Here is a 23,673-nt window from a genome sequence, read left to right as displayed (position 1 = left end):
GAATATAAAATCCTCTCTGCGCCTCAATTCAACGTTGAACAGCCAATCTTTTTATAGGAGCCCCTCTTTCCAGCCATACCACTTCAGTTTGAAAATCCTTACAATAGCTCACTATTCAACCGCAAATTATTAAAAAAAATCTTTGTTAAATTCCAGCTCTCGTTCCCAACCTTCTCAGTGTCCCTAGGCGCTGAAAAGCACATGGCGGGTGCTTTGCTTTCTCACTAAGTGCCACTTTTCTTTGGAAAGAGCTTGTCAAAGAACTTTGTCTCTGCGCCAACTACTTCACCTTCAGAAAGACCCTAAAAACACCTCTTTTGTGTTGGCATCGGCTGCCCTCAGACGTGGACCCTGCCTTTACTATTCAGTGCTAGGAGACCTTGTGGGTGACCGAGCGCTATAACAAATGAACATAACACATTGAGACTTCGACTATCTCGCCATGTGTACCAGCCAATCAAACTTTCTGATCGCCATGCTTTATATCTTCAGGATATGTGAATAGAGAAGTTGTCAAACTCTACATTGGTTCCTGACCAGTCTGAAGTGAGACAATCTAGGAACGCAGTATCCTATCAGTTAGTGCATTTTTTCTGGCCAGCTTCAGCGCTACGGCAGCAGTATTTATTTTATTTACTTTTTGGATTTATGTAATATGTACTAGACCCAGGCAGTAACACAGTTGGTACGGTACACAAACTGCATTGAAACCTAACTGTGCTTAAACTCATATAGGAAGATAAACTGTCTAAAGGACTTGGATTATCTTACAGAACATTGAAAGGTAGCAGGTCATATTTTCTATGTATACAATTATTTGTTCAGTTTGTCCAAGGGTAGCTGTAAGGGAAGTAAAAGTTTGGCACATGCAATGCCAATATTTTATTCTTCCAAAAAAGTAGATCCCATCATGAAGTGATGTTTAAAAGTAGTTGCTTCATCTCTTGTTGGCCTTAATGTTTTTGTATGGCCAGGCCGGCTGCCTTCGACCTTTCTTGAGTCATTTGAAGAGTCTGTGCTTAGATGAAGTCTGTTGGCTACTCCCATGCCTTTATTGCCAGATTTTAGATAAACTTCATACTCCCTTATTTAGTCTGCTCAACAACCACTAACTTGTGTTGACGCTTTGGGCCTAGCTGAGAACTGCTAAACGACCAACTAAACTATCGACCCTCCTAGCATGGCTCAAATCTACTCAACTGCTATCCTATGTCGACCCTCCTAGCATGGCTTAAATCTGCTGAACAACCACTAAACTGTTAATCCTCTGTGCCTAGGTCAATTCCACAAAACCACCTCTAACTATCGCTAACCTGTGTCAACCCTCTGGGCTTGGCTCAAGTCCACGAACCAACCGCTATCCTATGTCGACCCTCCTAGCATGACTCAAACCTGCTCAACAACCGCTAACCTGTGTCGTTCCTCTGTGCCTAGCTCAATTCCACAAAACGACCCCAACAACCTTTAACCTGTGTGGACCTGCTGGGCTTGGATCAAGTCCATGAAACTACCGCTATCCTATGTTGACCCTCCTAGCATGGCTCGAATCTACTTAACAACCGCTAACCTGTCGACCCTCTGGGCCTGGCTCAAGTCCACAAAACCACCACTTACTACTTGTGGCGTCCTTCAGGCATGAGGCTGTCCTTTTTTTTTTTTTTAAATATGAATTTGATCCAGTCACTGCACATAATAGAACCTAAAATTCATCCGTTGATTTGGAATCTATTTCTTTTAAAATGTAGTTGCTGAAGCAATTGTTGTTCAGATTGACTCTACCACAAGCTTCCTCTTTTAATTTTCTTTATTGAATTATATGGAAATGTACAGTTCAATGGATGAGTCAAGCGTATTTAATGATTCCCTAAAAGCAACAGTACCATTTGTGAGTTATGTAGAATCCATATACTAAATCATAGTATGTTTTAGACCGAAAAAAAATAGAACATCCATTTCTAGAATTCGTTCTTTCAACGATAGCTCTGTCTCACGGTTTAGGTTTTTTAGAGTGGAAGCTGCAACAGGCAGAATGGAACAAGATTGAGGCAAGAAGTCCCCAGGAAACGGAAGAGGAGGGCAGGAGTGTCTTATCCAGCGCACCTCTGTTTTGACAGATTTAAACTAAAGAGTTGCGTTTTTACTACTCAGACCGTGCAATCATACACTGATGAAAGGAGACAAAAGGGGCATTGTGATGAGTTGTGTATTATCCGGATCGCTCTTGCATTGAAGGGCAGATATCATTTTTTTTTTTAAACGGCTAAACGAAGGGATGGATATGAATGTTAAACAGTGTCGGGCTTAAAGCTGACCCTTGAGGAATCCTTTGATGCATTAGGTGAGAAAGATTGACTGCCTTGGACCCTACCTTCCCAGAAACATCTGCTCCATTGAAGGGCCACCACTGCAGCAGTATGGAATGAGACCCCGTATCCAATGCTGCAGACTGGCGCAGTAACCCAAGAGCCGACAGCTCGGCCCTGTCTGACAGCATTCGTAGGGCATTGGCCCTGGCCATGTACTGGACTGAGCAGAGTCCAGACTCTGGCCGTGGTCCAGAAAAAGTGGACAAAAGTTGATTCACATACTTTTCCACAACCTTTGCTCCAAAAGGCTGCAAAGATATTGGACTAAAATGTGATCAACTAGGTCAGCATTACTTTTCTTAAGTAGGAGTACATTCGGGGCTTTTTTCCATGCCTCCGGTGTGCACCCACTCCTCGCTCAGGAATGCACCCACTCCTCGCTCAGTTATGCACCCACTCCTCGGTACCATTGCAGACGTCCAATGTTGGAAGTGCAAGGGCCTCGGATACTTCTTCCACTGAGCGGTGGGCAGAGGATCGAAAGTAATGGGTATTATTTCCTAATCTCAGCTGAAATGTTTGAGCGAATCATGTGTCTGTGGCTGCCTCAATGTCTCCACAGCTTTGAGAACTGCTTTGTGTGACCACAAGGCTGCATTTCTTCCTCTTGGGAGGAATGTGGGTTTAGGTTCTGCTGGTGGTTGGAATGGGGTGCCAGTGTCTGACAGTCTGAAAGATGCAAACTAGTCGGGTATTCTGTTTATGGCCCCTCCTCTGGTCGCATTTGAACCAGAGATCATGAAGTGAAAAACTTGCAATCGGTGCCAGAGCCCAGGGTTTGTTGCATCAAGGGTGCCAGCAGATTCCTAGAGCTTCTCAGCACGGTGTGTGGTCTTCGGTGCGCCCAAACAAATAGTAAGTCTGTCCCACCCGAGCCAGGTCCCTGCCCCCTGTAGTTTCTCTGCATCCCTGTAGCTTTCTTTAACTTTGCTTTATTACAAATAATTTAGGTTAACGGCAAAATGTGTTTATTCACTGGCCTCTGTTAAAGGTTTGCCGTAGTCTCCAAGTTTGTTGTGCATTATTTTCTTTGTTCTTAAAGTGTTTTCAAACACACAGACCTGCCTTTGAGGGCCGCAGGTGCTCGTGGGAGGCTCTCCAGTTTCCACGCAGGATCAGCCCACGGGAAATGATGGGGTTTTGGAATATATTGTGTTCAGCATTTGATGTCCCATTTGTGGCCTTTATTAGACCTACGGATACAAAAGAGTTGTCCGCCCAGTACATTGATTTTGTGGTATCAAGAATAGCTGCTCTCAATCCCTCCTGCCTGTTTTGGCAGTATTTTGAATTAAATACTTTTTTAAGTGGTTTTTCCAGTGCTCGGGTACGTAGAAACAAGCGGCCCTTCCTTGCTTTTCTATAGTTTGGCCTGTTGGGCTAGCCGTTTGCAGGTTCCTGTTGCCCGGAGGTACCATTTCTTGTATGCAAAGCTGATAAAGCGGCTTCCGCCGCCTCTTAGACTTCCCTGGATTTCAGGAAAAACCTTCAAAATGAGGTATTCCAACATGCACAATTCCTGTATCTTTTAGCGTCAAGACGCCTGGTGTTGTGGTAGCAATCTGAGCTTTAAGTATTCATTCCTTCGTTCCGCCGTGTGCTCTCTGCATGTCGCGCATTGAATTTTATGTTTTGGATCCGTGTTCACCTTCTGCGCAGCTGGGGCATTTTTTCCAAATATTAAATATAGATCAAAACCTACTGTTCCAACATGTCACAGTTCATGTTCACTTTGTAAAGAACCGTACTAGAGTTGACATTTTGCTGTTTGCTTGCCAGCATCGCCATGTCTTTAAGACATACAAGAGCTGGCACCCTGGCTTCAACCAGGTCTGTGCCCGAGACGGAGAGGGCTTTAGACATCCGAGGGTGCTGAAGCAATGGGCGTCACATGGAGGGGCATGGGTCCCCACACCCAAGGGGTGGCTCTGATGGCTTCAAAGCGGTGGACGCCTTCTCAGCCTGGTCTGTGCCCGGCAGGAGGGACGGAGAGGGCTTTAGACATCCGAGGGTACTGAAGCAATGGGCGTCACATATGGAGGGGCACGGGCCCCCCCCCCCCCCCCAAGGGGCTGCTTTGATGGCTGCCAAGCGGTGGACCCCTTCTCAGCCTGGTCTGTGCCCGGCAGGAGGGACGGAGAGGGCTTTAGACATCCGAGGGTACTGACGCAATGGGCGTCACATATGGCGGGGCACGTGTCTCCCCACCCAAGGGGTGGCTCTGATGGCTGCCAAGTGGTGGACCCCTTCTCAGCCTGGTCTGTGCCCAGCAGGAGGGACGGAGAGGGCTTTAGACATCTGAGGGTGCTGAAGCAATGGGCGTCACATATGGAGGGGCATGCCCCCCCCCCCCTCCCCCCCAGGCTGCTTTGATGGCTGCCAAGCGGTGGACCCCTTCTCAGCCTGGTCTGTGCCCAACAGGAGGGACGGAGAGGGCTTTAGACATCTGAGGGTGCTGAAGCAATGGGCGTCACATATGGAGAGGCACGGGTCCCCCCACCCAAGGGGCTGCTTTGATGGCTGCCAAGTGGTGGACCCCTTCTCAGCCTGGTCTGTGCCCGGCAGGAGGGATGGAGAGGGCTTTAGACATCTGAGGGTACTGAAGCAGTTCACCTGCATTCACATCTTTCTCCTCAAGCATTTCATGACCTTGCGTGGGCAGCTTCAGCCACTGGTACCCTGGAGTGGCTTCAGCCAGTGTGCTGACGGGGAGTCCGAAATGTGCAGCCACCCCGGTCCAGGGTCTGTACATTATTTTGGTTTTGTTTCTCTAGAGTGGGGGGCACTTACCCCTTTCACTGTTATCAAATCTTCTATACTTTTGATAGTTTGTTACCACGTTTTAAAAATAATTTTTTTAATCATTTAAGTGGGATATATTGTGATTTTTAGTGATTTCAGTATAAGGCTCTGGGTGGCCTCTGGTAAGTAAAGAATGCATCTATTGTATAGGCCAAGGGGGGCTTTCTACCTTTATCCCCCGATCCTCCTGTACGAGCTGGTAAGTCTCCTTACTCCCAGTAGCAGTGACACCACATTACGCCCTGAAGCCTTTCACAGTCCAGTTACTTACCCTCCTGGTTCATGTTTTCTAATATTAGGAGGAGAATGGTTGCAGAGCATCTCTTGCTGCTTGGGAAACTATATACATCTCAATATATTGTTCAGATGATTACAAAAACAAAATGTACTACCCTTTCCGAACCCCTAACTGTGAATTTGACTAAAAGACTTCAGTTTTAAAAGCCCACAAGTGTACATTGACACTCTACCATGATAGACTCCTGAACCGTATGTAGCAAGCCAATAGGATTTGGGTCGCTCTACTGCGTGGGGTACCTGTGACACGCCACACATGAACTAGGGTGAGAAGTGCTACACAAACAAATGGACAGAATGCTGAATAAATTATACATTTACCCCATGTCAAGAGATCTGGATTAAATCCATCGTTCTTTTGCTCACCATGCCACCCCAGTTTAGACCCAGGATGCTGGTTTCCGGTCCAGGGAAGACATGGCTTGGCAGTTCGGGCCAGACTGTTCCCATGAGGCACAGGGTCAAGACTGATTTGCATATGGTTGGGTTCAAACTGGAATGACATTGGGAGCAAAAAAAGATGGATTTAGGCCCAGATCTCTGTACTGGGGTGAATGTAATACATTGTTCTGCATTCTGTCCATCAATTCTTCTTTTTGCATTTGACACATAAAAACTAGGGGCATGCGAAATTCCTGCAATTTACTCCTGCATAACTGCGCAAAATTTCAGCAAATTTGTGCGCGGTGCAAATCTGTAGCGTTTTGTGGTACTTTTTTACCAGGAAATGAATACTTGTATCAATTTTTGCAACACATACCTTTTTGTACTAAAAAAAGACGAAAAAACAATCGCTGCAAGCAGCACTAACACATGCTCCTTTCCTGTGCCTTTGTGGTAAATGTTTTTACGATGAATGATGCATAATTGAGTTAAGTGGTGTAATTTCATGAATTTTGCGTAACAAGTGTTATGCTCAATTTCCTGAAATTACCTTAATTAATACTGGCTATATTGAAATTTTGCCCATAAGAACCCCCTACACTCATCCGCACTCCCTGGCCTGTACTGCGTTTATACGAAGAGGACGACGAACGCGTCCCGATATAGATAAGGTTCGGGAGCTCCGAATGAATATACATGATAAAGAGCCCCGTAATGAATTGGAAGTAAGTGAGGGGAAGTCTCAGATGTGTGTGACTACCAGAGAGGATAATATTGTAAGGAATTGAATTATATTTGTTATACCTCTCGTAAGGATTGATATTAACGCAATATTATGAAAGACTCCAGATAATTGCTTACCCATACATAAAGTATTTGGGAATTCATAAAGCACATAAGGAGGAGTCTAAAAGGTTTCAACTTTACTACCATGTATTATTTCTTGAGACTGTAGGGGAGAACTATTTCATCCTGAAGGTGGCTCTAAATATTGGGATTCCACCGAACGTGGCGATGCGAAACTTCAAACAAAATCTAAAAGGCATTGAGTGATACAGTTGATAACAATGAATTACGAATACCCTGTACTATGGACAATTAGCAAATAGATTAGTTTGTCTACTATATTCTCCCAGTTTGTTTGTATCTGTATCTTGTATAACCAGTAGTTTCTTTTTAACAGTTTTGTACTTGAAGAGAAATGTGATTGTCCGCTGTATTCTTCTTATTGCTGTTTGTACTCTAGCCTATGCAATTAGAAGATTCAGTGCTTTAACTATGTAAATAGGATTTTTAATTGTAACAATTTGGCTTTTAAATAGTTTTATAATTGCCTTCAATACGTCTTTATTCAGCATAGACATTGTTTTTTTCTAATAAATAAATAATTGTACCATTATGGGGTCCTACCTTGATGTCTCCAGGGAAACCTACAGTATGAGTGAAACTGTGAGTAGAGTATGAATGGGTTGTGAGTTCTAGTGAATTAAACCCAAAGGGAGATTTCTATGTGACTGGATAGCTGCTTTGCTACAGCTACTGTATAGATGTTTTGCTGTTCATATTTTTTGAGACTCCTGCCACATCAGAGAAGGCATTCTCTGTACCAGTGATCTCTGCCTCTTCCATGTGGCCTTTCCTATAGATCACATGGCTGGAATGTGACTTGGAAAATGTCTGCTATGCCCAGGGAAGGAACAGTACGCTGTCTGTTCTGAAGCATTGGCTCTTCTACTCTGGGCGAAATGAAGCCTGAGCTGGGCTGGTGCAGTTTAGGGATGGGGAAGCTGGGCTGTGACCAGCTCAGGACTTCCAACTGAGCTGGGCTAAGATCGAGGAGGGGGTGGGGATGGTAGTAAAATAGCATAGGACGTTCCGCAATGTAGTCCACGTCTAAGATGCTGATTTGTTTAACTTTTTTGTTTTTGCTTTTCCAGGTTTCTGGTTGGCTGAGTGGAAGTGGGAAACCGGTGTCTGCTCTGAGCTGCCACCATGAGTGAACTTGAACAGTTACGCCAGGAGGCGGAGCAGCTACGCAACCAGATCCGGGTAAGTTGTTGCCATCCCTTTGTGCCTTAATGCCGAGCACTTGCATATGCCGCATGCAGCGTCTCGCTCTGCTGAGGCACCTGCTATCCTGTCTGGGGTTCAGTTGACTTCACTCTAGAGCCTCAGTTTTTAACCATTTAACTTCTGTGGATCCCAGATTCCCCTCCCGCCCCCTAATCATTACTGGAATCCATAAACCCCCCCCCGAGCCATTATTGGAAGCCGAGGACCCCCCCACCCTAAGCAATATTTAGGAGTTGGACTTCGATGAAAAACAAGCCTGCAAAAACAATTCTACACCAAACAAGTGCCCAGTTATTTGTCTTTTTTTTTTGTAATTCACAATCCAATGTATAAAATGTTCACGTTTTACATTTTGCGTCTTTATTTTATTCGTTTTATTTGGTTAATGTTAATAATCTTTAATTTAATTTTGTAAAACAGTTGTGGATCCCTTGAGTAGGCTTTTCAGGGTGCCAGGGATCCTCGAACCACAGGTTAAGAAACACTGCTCTAGAGTGTTGGCAGTTGGATTTTTAAATGTCCTTCCTATGCAGAAATGGCAAAAGTAGGGGTTACAGACTAATTAAGGAATACTTGCATCTCTACATACTGCCTTGGTTCCCGTTTAGTTTGGGACTTGGACCGAGTGCTGACGGTCCTACTAGGACTTGCGGGTCAGGGCCCTTGCCTTGGCCAAGGTTTTGTTCCAGGGATCTTCTGTTAGCCATGGGCAGCACGGGGTAGGACACTGGTTTGGTGATTTTTGGCCAAGGAAGGAGCACATTCCAGCTCCGAGCGCTGCCCTTGTGATGGTTCAGTCTTCAAAGCGGTATCATCATCAGATTATTAGGTATCCTGGAACCAGGCTTTGCTAGATGATCCACCTGCCAGCAGCTTCTCAGAGCGGAGAGGATTTACTTGTGCAACAGATTTGCTGTAGGATTACTGTGGTGGTGATATCATTGCCCTTTGCTGCCAAGCTCCTGGGAGAGGGCTTGCTGTTTGCACATTTCTGGCACCGTATATATAACAGGCCTTTGCCAAAACAGCGTAGCTTCAGCTTCCTGGTCTGGGGATGCCCCACGGGTAGATGTTGGATGTGTTTTTCAGGAGCTTTGGTAGAACCAGCTTGCGACCACTGCCTTCCTCTGGCAGATCCCTGCCCAGAAGAGGCTTTGTAACGGCAGCAATGTAGAATGCAAGGAGCACACGTGGCGTCCCACACTGCTCTTGTCGTTGACGTTGTTACCACTGGGTAGTCTTCTCCTGCGGTCCTTTTGTAGTGTAAGCTTCTTTCTGCTCCCAGGGCTGCAGAGCAGTATGGAAAGCAGGGACCAGTCTCATTGTGACCAAGCCTTTGCAGCTGCCCAGATTATAGCAGAGATTGTCATTTGATACTAGTGCTGCATATTATAGGTTCTTTGTGAGAACTTGCTTTCCCTAATAGATCTAACAATTGATCATCTTTTTAAATTCGGTTTATTAGTTTTCAATATATGAACAAAGTAACCATATTATCAGTTCAGTTTGTGGTATCGGGGAAGCAATCCTATGTTTAATGTGTTTATCCAGAAGATGTGTAACCCTTCTCCATAGCAGTCGGTATTTCACATCAGGATCTTCCATCCAGTAGGCCCAGATATTGTACCCTCGCCTCCCAGATCGTTTGACCTTCTGTGGACACCTGGTTGACTCGTATACAGGCATCTCCAGGGAGCTACATTCCCTGTTTCCATTTGGCAGTGCTTGGGAAATCTGGCTTTCTCCAGTTTTGGGCAATGTTTTACGTTGCAAGGACCAGCCCCAGTAATACTTTTTAATATCTGGTTAAGCCAGTTACATCAAGTATATTCAGCAAAGCCATTTGGGGACACTGGGATGAAAAGTCTGTACACGCACAATAGCTTAACATTTTGTACAAATAACTGGTAAATCTAGAAGTCAAAATTTTGCCAGAATCGAGATCTCCCTGGGGGCCATAAGTGCCTTCTGCGACACTACATCTTCGGGAAGACCTACATCTTTTCCCCAAGCTTCCCTGAGGATGTCTGGTGTGTTTATAACCAGTGATTGTATGCTTGGAAATCTTACCTCTGCTCCCCTCCTTCCCCCACCTCATCACCCAAGGAGTAACATTTCCTTTGATGGGAAATAAGCCGGGCCACTGTATCAAACTGAGCAATGTAGGGGGATGCGTGTCTGAATTGTACGCATCTGTAAAATTGCACCTTTAGGTGCCTGAAGTCCCGAAAGTGTATATTGATAGTCACTCTCATCCTTTAATCTGGTAAAGAGGCCACCTGAGAAAGTAACGTACAAGCCGATATGGTTAGCTTCCCTTGCCACTGCACGTTTCATTGCATCTTTCGAAACATTGAAGACCATTTTTTAATATTTGTATTCTAGTTTGACTTGTATTGTCAATATTAACTGATTAAGTCAGATCAAACCTTTCAGCAACTTTATAAGTTAGTTAAAAATGGCAACAGTACATACATTGGGTAGACGATACTTTCAATATCCAGTTGTCCTAATCTTTTTGCACCTTCAAGTACAGCACGTCATGAATGGTAGGTCAACACGAGTAATGTTTTTCGCTCCATCTCCTTTTCCATAAAAGCCCTCCATTTCCATATTTTTTTTTCAAATATTTGAGTGCTTCTGACTGTTGTATAGCACTTTCTTCCACTTCCATACTGTAATCTATTCCCTTTTCCAGGCCAGCTTAGTCTGTATGATCTGGGATCCCCATTTTCTAGCAGTATCTCTTAGCTACACAAAGTTCCAACGTGCAGAATGATGGTTTGTTTCTCGAAGTCTTCTTTGTTGTGTATACAGAGGATCACATTGAGCAGTGCATGCAGTTTGTGTCCAGCATCTGCCCCAGTTCTGTAGTAATGCATCTCCAATATGGCTGTAAGTTGTTAAAGCTACAAACTGTGTGCAGAAAAGTACCATCTTCCTACTAACCCCTCGGACACATTGGTGTCTGGGCGTGTCCCATCTTCGTTGTAACATAGTGTATTTTCAGCAGTATTTTGAATTGAATCAGTTGAAGCCTGGGTTTTATTGCTACCTCTTTGATGCATCAACACAACCTCCCAGTCAGTGTACCCTATCTCTCCCATCAGTGTACCCCATCTCTCCCAGGTCCTCCTAACTTGGGCCTTTCAGCCCTTCTGGGTTGTTGCCGATTAAAGAGTTCTAGATAGCTGTGACTGTTTCTGCACAATTCTTCCATTAGCACCCTTTCCTCTTCTGCTGCATCTGACCATTCAACCTCTTTTGTTCCCAAAGTTGTGTATATTTAAATTGTGATCTAACCCTTAAATGAGCAAAATATTTAAGTTCACCCTTTTCTAGAAGATCGCCTACTTTGGATGTCCCAATTAGATTGCAAGGTCAGGATCCGTCATGTTTCAGCATCTGGGTCAACACAATTCCCTTGCATAAGAGTCTCCTTTAAAATTCTGCCCCTCCGCCCCAGATCACAATGTGTCCTAACTTAATTTTGTACACTATATGCACCAAATATTTCATGAAACTGGACCAGTATCCAAGACCGTTTCATACTCTATACAGAGAGACATTCACCTCGCATCCAGAATCACCTATATCCAATCCTTTAATATCCAGTCCTAATCCGCCATGCCAAAGGCTCTATACAGAAGGTGTAGAGGAGCGTTCGAGCAGACCGCTCTTTCTCATGTCTTTCTAATAAGGCAGATGCCATCTCATTTTTACTCTAACTCTTGCTGTCTGCTCGTTGTGGGGGGAGTCTCAAGCGTCTACAAAAATGTGGTTCCAGGCCACGATTTCCTTAATACTGCAAAAGAAGGCCAGTGTATGAAGTCCGATTTTTTCAGCTTCAAAAGATATTATGGCTAAGGACTCTTCAGAGACTTTAACCCCTTCCACGCTGGTACGCCTCTCGTACACATGACGAGCTGAGCTCGTCATGTAACGCGGGTTTTAAAAAAAACTCAGCGCGCCGCGGTAAATCCTACCGCGGCTAAGGTGTTAATTTTGTCTAGCCAGTTGTTTAGCCTCCTGTGATTGAACCAAGTGGAGGTACTGGCTTTAAACTGAGATAGTCCAGTGGATTAGTAAAGTTATAACTCGGTCTTGTGGCTAGTATTGCAAGAAATTTATTCTTGGCATTCAACAAAGATATCCGCCTATAGGAGGCATATTTTCCTAGTGTTTCCTCTGTTTGTCAGTTGACGTAATTGTGGCATGTCTCAGTCTGGTTCGTAGGCTCCCCTGAGTATTTGCAGTATATAGGGAGCAAACATTGAGAACAGACCTTTGTTTAATTCTACTGGATTGCCATTCGGCCTAAGGCGTCTTCCAGCGCCTCATGCATTTCATCCCCTTCATACACTTCATCTAGTGATCTCATGATCTTGCACTTTTGCTGCAGGAAATTTAATTCTTTGCAATATTCCACCTTCCAGTGGTTGGGTCTCGGAATTGTTTTTGCATGTGTGGAGCCCTTGCTTGGCATTGTAATCCGACCATGCCGATGTGCACGCCCACAACTCCCCCCCCCCCCCCCCCCCCCTTGCCATTGGTGCGGATGTGCATCAAGAGAGCTACGCACTATTTCGTCGAAGACCTTGAGGAAAGCCAAAAAGTGTTTGAGAAAGTCATCAAGATCAAATATGGAGAGGTTTTTTTAGGAAGTGGCACCATGGGAGGTGGATTGTACTTATTTGGAGGATTGTTTGGTCAACGTGGAATCTCTGGGGTTCCTTTGCTTAATTTTAGATAATGAGCATGCTCTTTAAATTCTTGCCTGCTCTGCCATAGGAAGGTTGCTGTAAAAAACGAGCATCTAGCCTGTGTGTTCTGCCTCCCAAGAGACCAGAAGTCTGATGACTGCATCTCATGTTCGTTGTTTATCGACCTCGCTTTTTCATGAGGTTGAAGAGCGCCATAAACAAGACTCTAAATCTACAGGGCCACTTGGCCAAACTCTTAGGAGGCGTCCAAATCAAAAGGCATCCATCTGCCATTTAATACGTTGGGGCAGAAGTGTTCAAGCAACATTCTAGAACCACGAAAGGAGCAAACTGTCAACGACATAGACCGACAATGGGAGGAGCTAGAGAGACTTCCCATCGAACGGAAAAGAAGCATTGGTAAGGATCCACCAAAGGCTTCACCTCCACTGAGGACGATTGAGTGCGAAAGACGGAGGGGCAGGGGCTGCCTAAAGAAAGAACCAAAGGGAACAGTCAATCCTCGGAGATCGAGAAAAAGAAGAGGTTATTGGAGCCTGATGTAAAAATTATGAAAAAGGAAAGCCTTTGAGGAAAGTGACACCTCACTAAACCTAAAGGTTTAGGGAGGTTAAGAAACCAACACCAGACATACAAGTTCCTGAGCTGGATTTAGAACAGAGCGTGGACGTAGAATGCTACATTTTTACACATATGGTAACAGAAAAAAATGGGGTTCCACATACCACAGGAAGAAAGCTTGCTGGTGGACGTTGAGGCAGATTACTTACAGGAGATGGATGTGTACATCTCAAGGCAATCCCCTCTGGATATCATCTCAACATAAGAGCAGTTGATGCTCTTGGTGTGGAAATGGCGGTAGAGAAGGACACATGCTTGCTTCTCAATGTACCGGTGTACTAGATTGAATGATTTCTGTTAATGCTGCCAAGCAGGGTACGGATGTGTTTTTTGAAGGCGGCCACTGCAAAAGCAGCGGCTCCTTGCATAACGAAGAAACATTGGGTGTCCACTCAAGTCCCCAAGTCCATTCAGAGATTTGTTGAGGCCGACATGCTTATTGTAAGTACTGCCTGATAAAGGGCCAGGTCTCTGGCATTTGTGGGGCCCCCGTCAGACCAGAAGAGCAAGAGGTTGGAGGCGGTGGCAGGAAGATAAAGAGCAGCTGCCACACAATGGCGATGGGTAACTGAAACACCCTAATAACTAGACATCCTCACCAAATATAGGAAGACTTAGGACAACCTTATGTCACATCTCCCAAAATATTGTCTGAAAAGGGCCAAAAGTTTGACTGAAGGGGGAAACGTATTGCTAACACCTGCCTTAAGTGGGCCCTAGATGCTGCATATACAGTGAGCAGCAGTGTCCGTCCTAAAGAGACATGCCTGACTGCGCATCTCCGGATTTAAAGCAGAGGTCCACTTGAACAATATTGATCTGCCCATCACTTGAAGCCAGCGCCTCTGCCCAGGGATGGAGCAGACTCTGAAATCCATGAAAAAAGCAGATCAGACAGACTGCCATGGTGCCCCTGCAGGTGTGCAGACCACCTTTCAAGAGATTGATCCCTCCGTACAGGGGAGGCAAGCCTTTAGTACACAGACGAGCTGGAGGCACCTAGCTCTCGATACCCACACCGTGGCCACAACCACAGCAACCAAAGACTTTTTTTCGAGGCAGACTAAAACCAAGGTGCTGAAAAATCCACAGGATCTGCCTAGGGTCCCTCCAAGATTACTATGGACAAGTGGGTTGTAAATAACATACACCATGAATATTGCATCAACTTTGTACAAAAACCACCAATAAAACCATGAGTACCAGCAGTAGAAAAGAAGCTGAAGTACAGGAGCTGCTGCGCAAAGGTTCTATAGAGATGAATACACCTAGGTGGGTACTCGGTTTACTTTCTAGTCCAAAGCAAGACTTAACCATGCAGCCTCATATTCTAGCGCTACGCTTTGTAAACTGGTACATAAAAACATAGCGGTGCCAAATCACAACCTTACAAGACGTTATTTTATTACTAGAGAAGGAAGACTATCTGGCAACCGTTAGTTCCACATTCCCATCCACTCTGCGCACAGGCAATAGCTAAGGGGAGGGCATCTGTTGGAGGTTCAGCCTTCTTGCATAAATTCCGCACGAAGAGTCTTCACAAAAACACTGACCGTTCTAGCAGCACACCTCTGGAGATGGGCTTTACATGTCTACTCCTTTCTGGCTGACTGGCTGGTCAGGGCAACACTACCTGATATGGTGGCATCACTATTGCTCACACTAGAATTCCCTGTAAATTAGGGTGAATCTCCCAGCCCAGACGCGAAGAAAACTTTACTGGGGGAAAGATCTTAACACAACTACAGCAGGGACCTGCCCTATCGTGCGAAGGGTTCAAACTATACTAGGCCAGGTTCACCTTTACCAGACACCCCTGACTCAGTCTGAAAATGAGGACAGTAATGAAACCTCTAGGGAAGATGGCAACTTGCATTCACTTCATTCCAAACACAAGCCTACACGTGAGACTTGTAAGTGTGTGGTTGAGTAACCTGTGGTCACAAACTACAGGAAGTTGCGAATATCTAGTGGTTTTAACAACCAGGGTCACCAAGTGAATGAATGTGGCGGTGGAATGCAGTCAATATGCTGAAACGGAGACCCTTCACGGCTCCACTCCTAGAAGCCATCATGACCAGACTCCTCAAGCATGTTGAGGACACATGACCATGATTTGCATAGCTTCCAGATGTCTTTACCAACCGTGGTTCTCACTTACAACAGGCAGGGCAGAAACATGTCAACATTCCTTTGCACAAGTATAACCATACCTTGCAGCTGGCGATCTGTAGGTGGGAGTGTGGTTCCTGGAGTAGCTGAGTTTCAGCATTTCGTCTTCCCTAATGTAAAAAAATAGAAGCAGACTTGCACAGCTAGGTAAATCCACGATGGACAAATGTTATGTTTATAGCGTGCTCCCAGAACAACGCCGACTGGCCTTTCAGCGTGAAGGTAAGGACTATTGCAAAGCTCCCCCCACTGGAAGGAGACTCCCGGTGCACAGCTAGAAGAAGACAATGTTGTCTTATGTAGATATTTCAGCTCAAACAAAGTTCAATCAAAAAAAGGCTGGAAAAGGTTCCTCGGTAATTTATTCCATGAATCAAAGTTTCAAAAAAACACAAATCATCAGTGTTTCAAGATGCCTAGAATCGACATCATCCATAAACGATATTATCCATTTATCATAACTCCCAATGCATTTCGGGCTGAGTTAAAGCCCTTCTTCAGGGGATCGCTATGAAACGGAGTAGATGTATCGGCTCTGTGTGTACACAGCTAACCGCCTCGGCGTGCGGGGTAGCATGCAGGTTAATATGCGCGCATATACTTCACACATCTGACCAAATGCAAGCTCCTCTGAGGCTGCACTGGTTAGCGGTTTCAGCTTATGTGAAAGGACTAGACTCTGAACAGGCTTCATCAATCTCACTTATAAGTTTAATGGAAGAGGGAAGCGACTGTTCCCTGCCCAGGCACTACCACCCCACAGTGGAACCTCAACTTGGTACTAGCTGGGTTAGTGAATGCACAGTTTGGCCCCATCCACAAAGCTACACTCAAGCTTCTTACCTTAAAGACCGTCTTCTTGGTGGCTATCACGCCACTAAGAAGGGTAAGCGAGTTACAGGCTCACATTACAGGGGCCATATGTAGGCATTCACAAGGATAAAGTGGTTATAAGAACACGTCCTAAATTCTTACCAAACATCATTTCACATGTTCACATAAATCAAACCATCAACTTGTTCGCTTTATTCCAAAAGGCCTTTAATGGTGTAGAAGGGTCCTGACTCACACTAGATGTCGGAGAAGCTTTTCTGCATTGCACGCAAATCACTGAGGAACATCCGAGAAGCGCAACATTAGTGACCCTCTCGGCACATGCCTTGGGTACAACTGTAACTAAGAATTCAGGCTCTAGATCACAGGTCTTCAAACTTTGTTGCTCAGAGCCCCTACCTTAAGCCAAATGTTTGGAGTTCGGGCTCCCCTCCAGAACTTATGGTAAGGATTGGGTGAGCTGGGGGGGGGGGGGGGGGTGGGGGCGGCATAGCTGCTTGCAGGGGGCGGAGCTTATGAAAGGTTTTCAGAAGTAATTTTTCTATAACTTATAAACTGCACTAAATATGAAACTTAGAAAACTGCAAATGCATCCAACAAAAACCTATATTATCCCAAACATACTTATCACCATAATTGGGGTGTTAGGAGTCCCTCACACTATTGGACCCCAATACAACTACACCTGCTGCACTAATCATAACTGCAGTCCTGAATAGCAGGCTATCTCCTCTACATCTTTTACCTCTTCCCCAACCATGGCGGACCATCACCTTGGTCCTAATGCTAGAAAGGAAAATAAGCAACCATGCCACAGGTAGACCGTCATAATTGTGATGCAGTGGGCCCCCTCAAACCCTGGGCCCCAGTCCTGCTTTATCTGCTTACTTAATAACCAACAGTGGTCTCATACACACCTGGCAGCAGTACCAGTTTCACCAATGAATGGCCCTTTAAAAAAAAAAAAAAAAAAAAAGAGATCGTATATTGCCCCCTTCTTTGGGGTATTTCTCTGAAGAAGCTGGGTCTCGCTATCTGTAAACATAAAAATGAGTCCCCATAGCCAGGGTATGTGGGTATTCACTTGCCACTTGCTTGTGTTTTTGTTGGTTGAAAATGCAAATAAAATATTTTAAAAAAAATAGTCCCCATGCACTGCTCCCTATTCTGGGCCTTCTCTTTGACAATATCTATGAATCTCAATCCTGGTCTCCTAGACAGTTACTGTGAGGCCCATGCGGTCGAGAGGATTGGAGCTCTGCATCCCCGCTGGCCTTCTACCTGCCACTCATGGACTCTGCTTTTGCTAAAAAAAAAAAACTGCCCCTTCATGGTTAATGCTGACTGAGGCACCTCTTCCTGAAAGTGAAAGGTGTGGTGGTAGTGCAGAAAGTTAATGAAGAAACAAGCCTTCTTCCCAGCTGTTACTCAAGTCCCTTAAAGCCAGGGCCCCTGGAATTATGCGTTTCTGCAGCAGCGTTTTCCACAGATTAGGAGTTTGCCGCATTTGCTACATCATCCATAATTTTCAGATTCCAACAACAAAACTTGATTCTAGCTCAAACGGAACAAAAGTTACTTAAAAAGTGGCAGTGTTCCGGAGCAGGGAAGACCTGTTGCAAAGATTGATTGGTAATCTTGTAGTTGCTTACTGCTGTATTTGGGTTTTAAATTGGTACTAATGAGGTGAAATATTTCCCCTGACAGCGTTACCATGAGTTAAAATGACAAAATAATGAAGTAATGCTAACCACCAATGCTAAAATGTGCTGCATTGTGCCGCATAATTTACCTGTTCTTGCTGCATAATTTAGTCAACCCTGTGCATAATGTGGTCCTCTCCTGCTGAATAATTCCAGCGGCTCTACAAGACATTAGAATGGGGTACAGTCTAACATGTATATCTACCTGTAATCATGACCACATCAGCCAAGCCTGGCTAGTACCCTGTAACGGTAAAGCGAATGTATCAGTATGAAAAACAATAAAATACCTTGAAATTAAAAAAAATCATGGTGGCAAAGATTTATTCTTTTTGAGATGTAATGTAGGGGTATTATCAGCTGAGATCTGGAATAGTAGAGACACTTACAAAAATTACTGCATTAGATACATTTTGATTACCTCAATCACTACATCATTTTGCAGAAGCAGCCTAGTTTAGACAATGTAAATACTATTTTAAAATAATGACTTGCATATTTACTATGCTTTCTGCCACAGGTTGGGACCTCATAGCACGATCAACAGGACCACTGGAATAATGCGGCTGGAGAAGGCCAAATTATGCAGCAGGGTTGCCTAAATTATGCAGCAAGCAAAGGCAAATTATGCTGTAAAATGCTGCGTATTTTGTGAAAGGATTATAGCATTATTATAATTTTTTTTGTTTTTGTTTTTAAAAGACCTTTATTATACAGTAAGTGGTAATCATACATTTCACAATCTACATCTTCACAATGACTGTATGAGCGTATAGCAATTCGCTAGGTGCTGAACAGGATGACACAGCCATTCAGCCGACAACCCGGGGGTCCGGCGGCGAATTCCATGTGGTACCTTGTATAACCATCTGTTGACTAGTGATATTAGTGATAGATCTCATGGTTTTGTATTTTATCATCAAAATTCGTATCGCAATGCTCACCCAGCAATGTCGTCATGATTGTAACCTCCCAAGGCCCCGTAGGTCGTGTGAGAGTCAGCTGAGGGCAGCCAGAAATGGGGAGGGGGAGTCTGCTATGTATGCGTCTCCAATGCTGAGTTAGTTTTGCTGTCCGAGTATTGGCAATGTGTGTGTTAGTATAGCTCACTGAGGCATAGGAGTAAGCAGGTGTGGTCAGCAGGGTTAGTCTGCAGCCATGTTGGTCAAGGCTCAACTATCTTGTAGCAGGGTGCCTGTGTGTCTTCCCAGTTACATCACTGGGAGGGCGCTAGGGACATGACAGCGTCTGATGAGCAAAGTATCCAATCCACGTTTAACACATACGTGGCCAAGTGTCTGTGTGTACCTCTGGCGGTGTGTGAGTGGCTCCGCGTCTCCGCAGTTAGCTTGAGGTCTTTGAGGGATTGCCTTCTTTTCGTAACGTGGTATCTCTAGTGTCTTCATTTAAAGCAAGGAAAGGGGGTCCGGTCAGGGAACGTGACCAGTAAACAAACTGTTCCCTACGCCCATACATTGGCTGGGAAAACTGGGGGGGTTGGGGATGTGCGAAAGACAGGGGAGGGGAAAAAGGGGGGAGATCGTTGCGGGTACTGGTGTGGGGCATCTATTGTAAAGTAGGGTCCAGCGAGCCTTCATGCAATGTATAGGGACAGTCGAGGAGGGGGGGGGGGGTGTGAGTCCCCCGTCTCAGTCAAGGACAGATGGGCGTCAGCCATAGTGCAGGGTCAGTGCGTAAGTCGGCGGTGCGCGGGGTGGCGGTGCCGGCCATCTATGTGGTAATCGTTCCCCTGCAGGGGGGTGGGTGGGGGGTGCGCGATTTCTCAAGTGATCCTCCGTTCCTGGCAGGCGCGCTGGAATGTCTTTAGGAGGTCGTTCCAAAGTTGGGCAATAGGGAATTTGCGGAGTCCCGCTGTTTCCTCTCGAAGAAGGACTGTGCCCTCCGCTCGCGCCCAATTAGTGAAGGAAGCGCGCCAGTGTCGAACGTGGGGGGGGTCGCTGCCTTTCAATGCTTGGTGATTAGGCGCTTAGCCGTTATGAGCCCCATGTCCCAGAAGCGTGTCCGCACTTGTTTGAGCTTCGTGCATTTATACAACCCTAAGATACACGCTTCCCACGTGTGTGGTATCCGCTCGGCAGCGCTGCGTGTGAGGAGTATCACGACCTCGTCCCAGTATGCGTGTATTTCAGGACAACGCCACACCATGTGTAAAATGTCTGCCCCAGTCAGAGAGCAGCGTGGGCAGGCAGCATCTGTGGTGGCACAGTATCTATTAATCTTGTCAGGCGTAAGGTAAGCGCGGTGTAGAATATAGAATTGTATAATTTTGAAGCGGGGGCTGCGTGGGATATATGTCGGTCCGGCTAGTATCATTTCCCATTCTTTGTCAGTCCAGGCCCGCCCTCTGTCTGTCGCCCATTTGTCGCGCAGCTGTAACGTGTCTGGCTGTGAATGTGTCTGCAGAGCCTGCGCCAACCAGTGAATGACGTGTGAGCCATTCCCCATAACGTGGAGGTACTGCATAAAACTATGCATCGATAGTTCCTCCGTCACATCGCCCCAGGAGGTAGTGAGTGTGCGCAAGAGGGCCGCATGTAACAGGAATTGTCCAGCTGGGAGCTCTGTGGTAGCAGCCAGGTCTGCAAAGGTGAGCAGCGTTCCCTCGGCATACAGGTCGCCCAGGGTATCCACCCCTGCCTGTGTCCAGCTAAGCAGACGAGGCACAGTCAGCGCTCCCGTTGGGCTCGGGGTGCCTAGAATGGGCATGGTCGGGGCATACGGTGTAGTAGCCCGGGTGAGTCGCAAACAGCGCAGGAAGCACTTGCGTGCCACAGCCAAGTGTAGCTGTGGGGGGCAGGAGGTTCGGGTTAGCGGGTGGAACAGGGTATTGATTTGTGGTTGCGTCCAGGCCGCAGCGTCCGAGGCAGTATCCTCAAGGTGTTTGCCGCCAAGCCACCCCGACACCCATTGCATTTGTGCCGAAAGATAATATAGTTCCATGTTGGGAACCGCCAGGCCTCCCAGCTCCGCCGGCATGTAGAGCTTGGTCAGCGCCACTCTGGGTCGACCCTTATTCCAGATGAGGCTTCGCAGCAGGATCTCCAGATCCCGGAAAATTTTGTTCGGCACATAAGTCGGTATATTAGCGAAATAGTACAGCAGTCTAGGTAGCACTATCATTTTGGTAAGCGCTATCCGACTCGGCACATTAAGAGGTAAGATGTTCCAGAACGTAATCTGCGCCCGAACCGAGGCAATTGCTCGCAGGAGGTTCCCTTCCAGGACATCCAGCGGAGTCCGATAGATTCGTATCCCCAGGTAGCGGAACGTGGTGGGATACCACTGTAACCTGCCTCCGCCCAGGCGCACATCGCACTCGGGCGTGTCCGGGTGGAAGGAGTAAGCCCCCGATTTGGACCAGTTGACTCGCAGTCCCGACATCTCTTCGAAAGTTCGGAAGATGTCGGCCAGGGAGGCCGGGATGTTGGTCATATCCCTGACGTACAACAGTAAATCATCTGCATACAGCGATACTGCATGGAGACTGTCCGCCAGTGGGATGCCCCAGTCGACCCCCTGTGCCCTAAGTATCGTGGCTAAAGGCTCCATGGCCAGAGAGAACAATAGAGGCGATAGGGGGAAGCCCTGCCTAGTGCCCCTGCAGACTCGGATGGCGTCCGAGAGCAGCGCGCCCGTGCGGACCCTAACCGTCGGCCTGCCATAAAGCAAGTCCACCATGGCCTCGTATCCACCACCCAGTTGGAACTTTTCCAGTACCGCTCCCAGGTACGGCCACTCCACCGAGTCGAATGCCTTCTCTAGGTCCAATATCAAGCACCCTGCTCTAGGCCATCGCTGGGTGGCATACGCTTGCACCCGGAAGAGGCGACGGATATTATGGGAGGTGTGGCGCGTTGGAACAAAGCCGTTCTGATCCTGGTGAACCAATCGGGGCACATAAGGGGCCAGTCTCCGAGCTAGAGTAGAGGCAAGTATTTTGTAGTCTGTATTGAGCAGCGCTAGCGGGCGGTAAGAGCCCACTTGTGTGCAGTCTTTGTCGGGTTTAGGAATGGAAATCAGGGTCGCTTCATTTAACATCGGGGGTAAGGCAGCTTCCTCTAAGGCTGCAGCATACATCCTCAGAAGTTCAGGGATGAGTATGTCTGAGCCCGCTTTGTAAAATTCGGCCGGAAGTCCATCCGGACCCGGGGATTTGCTATTAGACAAGTTAAAGATTGCATCGCGTATCTCATCAGGGTCGAGCAGGGCTCCCAGCTCGTCCTGTTGTGCAGTAGTCAGTTGTGGCATTGGCAGGGGAGCAAGGTAGCCAGTAATATCGGGGCGCGGGTGAGGTAATCGGGAGCGATACAGAGCGGTATAGTGTGTGGTGAGCGCTTCATGAATCTGGCACTGCGAGTATAATAGGCTCCTCCCTTCCACATGTATCGCTACCACTGGGGTCGAGCGCGTCTCCTGTGATATCAGCCAGGCCAGTAACCTGCCAGGTCTGTCGCTCATGTGATGTGTCCTCGCCGAGTGTGCTGCGTAGTTGATGTCGCGAAGACGCTCCAAGAGGCCCGCGTGGTCTGCGCGCGCCTCCTGTAGAGAGTCAGCGCTGCCCTCAGCGGCCTCCCCCTCCTTCTCGAGTAGAGTAGTCTCCAATCGGGTGAGCTCACCTTCTAGTTGTTGCCTCATGTGGCCCTGTGTCCTCAGGCAGTGACCCCGAATCACAACCTTGAAAGCATCCCACTCCCCCCGCGGGGAGGACGCTGTGCCTGCATTGTCCTCAAAATATTGGGCGGTGCGTGTGAGTAGGGACTCGCGAAAAGCCGCGTCCAGTAGCATCGTCGGTTGTAGTCTCCAGGTGGGAATGGGAGGGTGTGGTCGGTCCCAAGCCATGGTGAGGAAGTGCGGGATTGTGGTCAGAGTGTGTGCGGCCCATGTATAGTGCATCAGTCACAAGTGGTAGGAGTTCAGTGGAGGACATGAATCGGTCTAGGCGGACATGTAAGTCGTGGGCACCTGAGTAATGGGAGTAGATTCGTGTCCCAGGGTTGTGTGATCTCCAAACATCATGGAGGTCCCACTGCTCGGCCCACTCCAGCAGTGCCTTCGTGGCTCCGCGTGTCGGAGCGCCGACAGGGGGCGGGTAGGAGCGATCCAGTGCAGTGTCTAGCGTGCAATTGTAATCTCCACCCAGCAGCCAGGGGGTCGCATGCCAGGTTGCCATTATCGTAGAGAGGCGCGCCAGGAAGCTTCCCTGGTCAGTGTTTGGAGCGTACAGTGATACCAGCACCATCTGGTGCCCATCCAGCCTGCCCTGTATTGCAACGAATCTGCCCTCCCGGTCTATCGTAGTGTCTGTAGTCGTCCAGGGGGTCCCAGGGCGGACCCATATCAATGCGCCGCGGGCGTATGAGGAATAGGATGTGGCATAGTTGTCCGCGCCATTTGCGGTGTAGTGCCCGGACCTCAGCCTCGTTCAAGTGTGTTTCCTGAAGTAGCGCTATGCCTATCTTGTGTCGCTTCAAGTATGAGTAAATCTGGTAACGCCTAGCTGGTGCGTGCATCCCCCTGATGTTCCAAGTGCATATTCGTGTCTCAGTCATTGTTCCTTAGAGTGCGGGTACACCCCCCCCCCCCCCCCCCCCCCCCCCCCCCCGTCCATCGGGCACTCAAGCAGTGCCTCCCACTTGGCCCAGAGTTTCCTCCCCAGTACAAAAGTGTCCCAAGGTC

General features: G+C 47.0%; 1 protein-coding gene across 3 annotated transcripts in view; it reads left to right on the top strand.

The window, feature by feature from the left end:
• Positions 1–23,673, top strand: part of GNB2 (G protein subunit beta 2) — a 255,414-nt gene that overhangs the window by 133,149 nt on the left and 98,592 nt on the right. For all 3 annotated transcript variants that reach the window (XM_078669814.1, XM_078669813.1, XM_078669815.1), the window contains exon 2: positions 7,787–7,898. In XM_078669814.1, coding sequence (XP_078525940.1) covers positions 7,842–7,898 — 57 coding nt within the window. In that variant the 5' untranslated portion in view covers positions 7,787–7,841. The remainder of the gene's footprint in view (positions 1–7,786; positions 7,899–23,673) is intronic.

Source organism: Lissotriton helveticus, chromosome 12 (assembly GCF_964261635.1).
Source record: "Lissotriton helveticus chromosome 12, aLisHel1.1, whole genome shotgun sequence".
NCBI lineage: Eukaryota > Metazoa > Chordata > Amphibia > Caudata > Salamandridae > Lissotriton > Lissotriton helveticus.
The sequence above is the reverse complement of the archived record's forward strand: the minus strand, read 5'-3'. Positions and strand labels throughout refer to the sequence as shown.